The sequence below is a fragment of the Ailuropoda melanoleuca genome, unplaced genomic scaffold (assembly GCF_002007445.2).
Source record: "Ailuropoda melanoleuca isolate Jingjing unplaced genomic scaffold, ASM200744v2 unplaced-scaffold11266, whole genome shotgun sequence".
In the NCBI taxonomy this organism is placed as follows: Eukaryota; Metazoa; Chordata; class Mammalia; order Carnivora; family Ursidae; genus Ailuropoda; species Ailuropoda melanoleuca.
The window spans coordinates 1-3,286 of NW_023179689.1; the positions used below are offsets into that span (position 1 = coordinate 1).

At 59.5% G+C, this 3,286-nt stretch overlaps 1 protein-coding gene across 1 annotated transcript; it reads right to left on the reverse strand.

The window, feature by feature from the left end:
* Window positions 1–446: 446 nt before the first annotated feature.
* LOC117797690 (thrombospondin-3-like) lies at window positions 447–3,248 on the reverse strand (the record flags this gene model as incomplete). Its single annotated transcript, XM_034650112.1, has 7 exons — window positions 447–646; window positions 737–876; window positions 1,775–1,947; window positions 2,187–2,383; window positions 2,535–2,583; window positions 2,692–2,870; window positions 3,035–3,248. Coding segments are annotated over 7 exons (1,011 nt in total), but the record flags the coding sequence as incomplete, so codon positions are not given.
* Between the last annotated feature and the right edge of the window lie 38 nt (window positions 3,249–3,286).

The following is a 3,286-nucleotide window of genomic DNA, read 5'->3' on the forward strand; positions in this document are numbered from 1 at the left end:
CCGGCCTCCCCCTCGCCCCGAGCGGGCCAGCTCCAGCCTTCCTGGCTCTCGATCCAGACGACCTCAGATAGACTGGAGTGTCGCCGCTGCCACCGTGAGTAAGTGGGGCTGGGAGGACTTTAGCCATCTTGGGGCCAGCCCCTTATCCTTCACCTACCCCAGTCCAGCAACTTCTTTCCTCCACCCGGCCCCACACTCAGCCAAACTTCCGTAGATCTCCCTTCCGTAGATCTCCAACTTTCATCCTACCAGCCCCCTTCCTCACCCCCTCAGGTCCCTTCCTGCTCCCCACACTATCCCGGAAAATCCCTAAAATAAGCAACACGCACTAGCTTAGAAAACCACTGGAACTTTATGGCAATGTGCTGTTATCTTTCCTGGGGTTAGTGCCTGAGAAAAAGATCCCTTGAAAACTTCCCAACTCCTGAACAGTGGGGGTCACTACCCCTCTGGGGCTGAACTCCTGTGGGTGCCAGAGGACGGTCTGTGTTTGGCCGAGTGGCTGTAGATTAGACCCCAGGGTCTCCAGGATGGACACCAAGGCTAAAGGGTCTAAAATCAGGATTCTGAATCTGGTGGCTGCCTCTTCACAGTCTTCCCTGGAGCAGCTGCCTCCGGAATGGCTCAAAGTCCTCGGGCACTGTGTCTGAGGAAGGAGAAATGATTGAGGTCAGGAGACAGGGCTCCCCCACGAGGGCACATGGAAGGTCAGGCTGATCTCGGTCTGAAGCTTCACCGTTGCATCGATATTGGAGATTGGACCAAATGATGTTTTCCTGGGAGAAGCAGAAGACACCAAGACGCCCTCCTCGCATGGCTGTGTCAATGACCACCCCAGAATCCGCCACTAGCTGAGGACCCTCATAGAGCTTCACCCTGTCCAGGATAGCGGTGTCCATGGGTGCTAGGATGCCAGTGGGCACTGGGCCATCAAGCCCAGGCCCCTGCTCATCCCCAACCCCCCTTTTGCTCACCGGGCCAGAGAGAGAACGGAAGGAGGGAGAGGGAGGAAGGAAAGGGGAGGGACGGGGTGCTTTTCTCAGGCCTGGGGCCCCTGCCTCTTTGTCCGCCCCCTTTGCATCTCAAAGCACCAGCCGCATTCCAAGCGAGGATTGGGTTGCCATGACAATGAGCACAATGGGCTGGGGGGTGAAGTCACCCGCTTCCCAGGCTCTAGTCCACCCTCCCTCATCCCCTGCCCTGGCACCCTGCAGCCCCAGGCACCTTAAAGGGAACCAACCCAAGTCCCTGGACCCTGGGTTCTTGCCATTTCCCCTCCCTTCCCTGTCATCCCCACCAACTAGGAAACGCACAGGAGTGCACACAGCACTGAACTGAGAAGTCTTAGCTCTGCTACTAAGAAGTGAGCAGTCTGGGCCTCGGTTTACTCTTCTGCAAATGACGACCCTTTCCGGGTCAGATGCTGTGATGGGGCGGCTTCTGGGATATACCACTGAAGGGGCGGGATGTGATGGGCTGGCCTGTGGTTTAGAGGCTCCCAAAGGTGCCCGCACTTTACAGAGGGGACAACGAAGCTCGGACAAGGAAGGCCTCGCCCAACATGGCCTATAAGTCCTGGATAGCACCGGGGCCCAGGCTGCCTGAGAAGGGGGAGAGCAGGGCTGAGGGGGTACATCTGTGGTGAGAGGAGAGAGAGAGAGACGCGCGTCGGAGGAGCGGAGTAGAGGAGAGGGGCAGCCACGGGTGAGTCCCAGCTAAAGGGGAAGCCAAGCCCTGCCGTGGTCCGTCAGGAGGGCTCAGCCCCTCCCCTCACCGAATGTAGCCAACTTGAGGCCGGTGCAGCAGCTGCCAGCGGTAGGAGGTCTTGTCGCGCCAGCCCACGTTTCGTGGGTCAGTCCATAGCAGTCGTACCTGATCAGGGGTGTGGCCAGTATGCCACAGGGCGTTCCGGAGGTGCTCTCCTGGGCCAGACACTGACGTAACTGCCTGGAGGGCATTGGCAAAGACAGCTGGTCAACCACAGGACCCAGACAAAGGTTGGTAAGTGCAGGTGGGAAAGGAAGTCAAGGTGGTCACGAGAACATTCTGGAGTCCTGGGGAGCCAACCTCCAGGCCAGATGTCTGAGAAAGAGGGTTTCCACTCAGGCAGTGGGGGAAGCCCTGGGGCCAGCTCAAGGAGGCTTTGGGGAAGGGCCCTGGACTGGGGGCTCTGGGCGGCTGCAGACCTTGAGCTGTAGCCCGGGCTGAGCAACAGCTCGGAAGGGTGTGGCCTGCCAGTAGGTCTGCTCGGTCTGCTTCCACATGACCACGTAGAAACGGCCACTATCCTGATAGCTGAACAGAAAGCCTGCGTAGTCATCATCGGTCACTGTGTTCACATGGAAGGTGCCTTCAAAGTCCACGCCGTTGAAGGCTGTATATCCTGGGGGCAGGTGGGATCAAGGTCAGGGGACCACGGTGGGCGAGGGGCGGGAAGGGATGCCTGCGGTATGTGTAGCCAGCGTGGCCACCACCCTCTGCCCCTGCAGGATTCCTCCACGTAGAGACGACCTAACTGGGTGCCCCGTACATACCAACTGCCAGGCCGGGGTCACTGTTCATGGTCTGAACGATTTCCATGCCCTGGTGGTGTGCAGTAAAGAAGAAAGCCCTGTTCCGGGTACGCCGCCCCACCTGGGCTCCACCTGGTGACTGGTCTAACAGCACCTGCCCAGCCCACTGCCCTAGTACCTGGTTGAGCACGACCCAGTTTGGATCAATCTGAGCATCGCCCTCAGGGTCCAAGACGACAGTCTGATAGGCCCGGAAATCCGTGAGGGTCACCTCCGCGCTCTCGGGGCACACATCCAGGGGGTCGAGCACCGCGTCATTGTCAAAGTCATCCTCACACACGTCACCAACACCATTGCCTGGGCAGAGCGAGGCCAGGCGCTCAGGAAGGCCTGGCCGTGGCCTCTAGACAGCACCACTACCCATCGGGCCTTGTCTTCCTGGCTTCTCCCCAGCAGCACCTGCCACCTCGCCCTGGGCAGGGCCCCCACCAGTGCAATCCTCTGTGGGGCCCCAGCCTCACCGTCTGAGTCCTTCTGATTGGGATTGGGTACCAGGCGACAGTTATCAGGCCCGGGAGGCACGTAGTCTGGGACCCCGTCGTTGTCATCGTCCCCATCACACTCATCTCCAAGCCCATCGTTGTCTGAGTCCAGCTGGGAGCTATTCGGCAGCTGTGGGCAGTTGTCCTTGGTGTCCTGATGTCCATCCCCATCGCTGCCCAGAACAGGCACCAAGTAAAGGCTCTAAAAGTACCACACCCATCCTCCCCGCC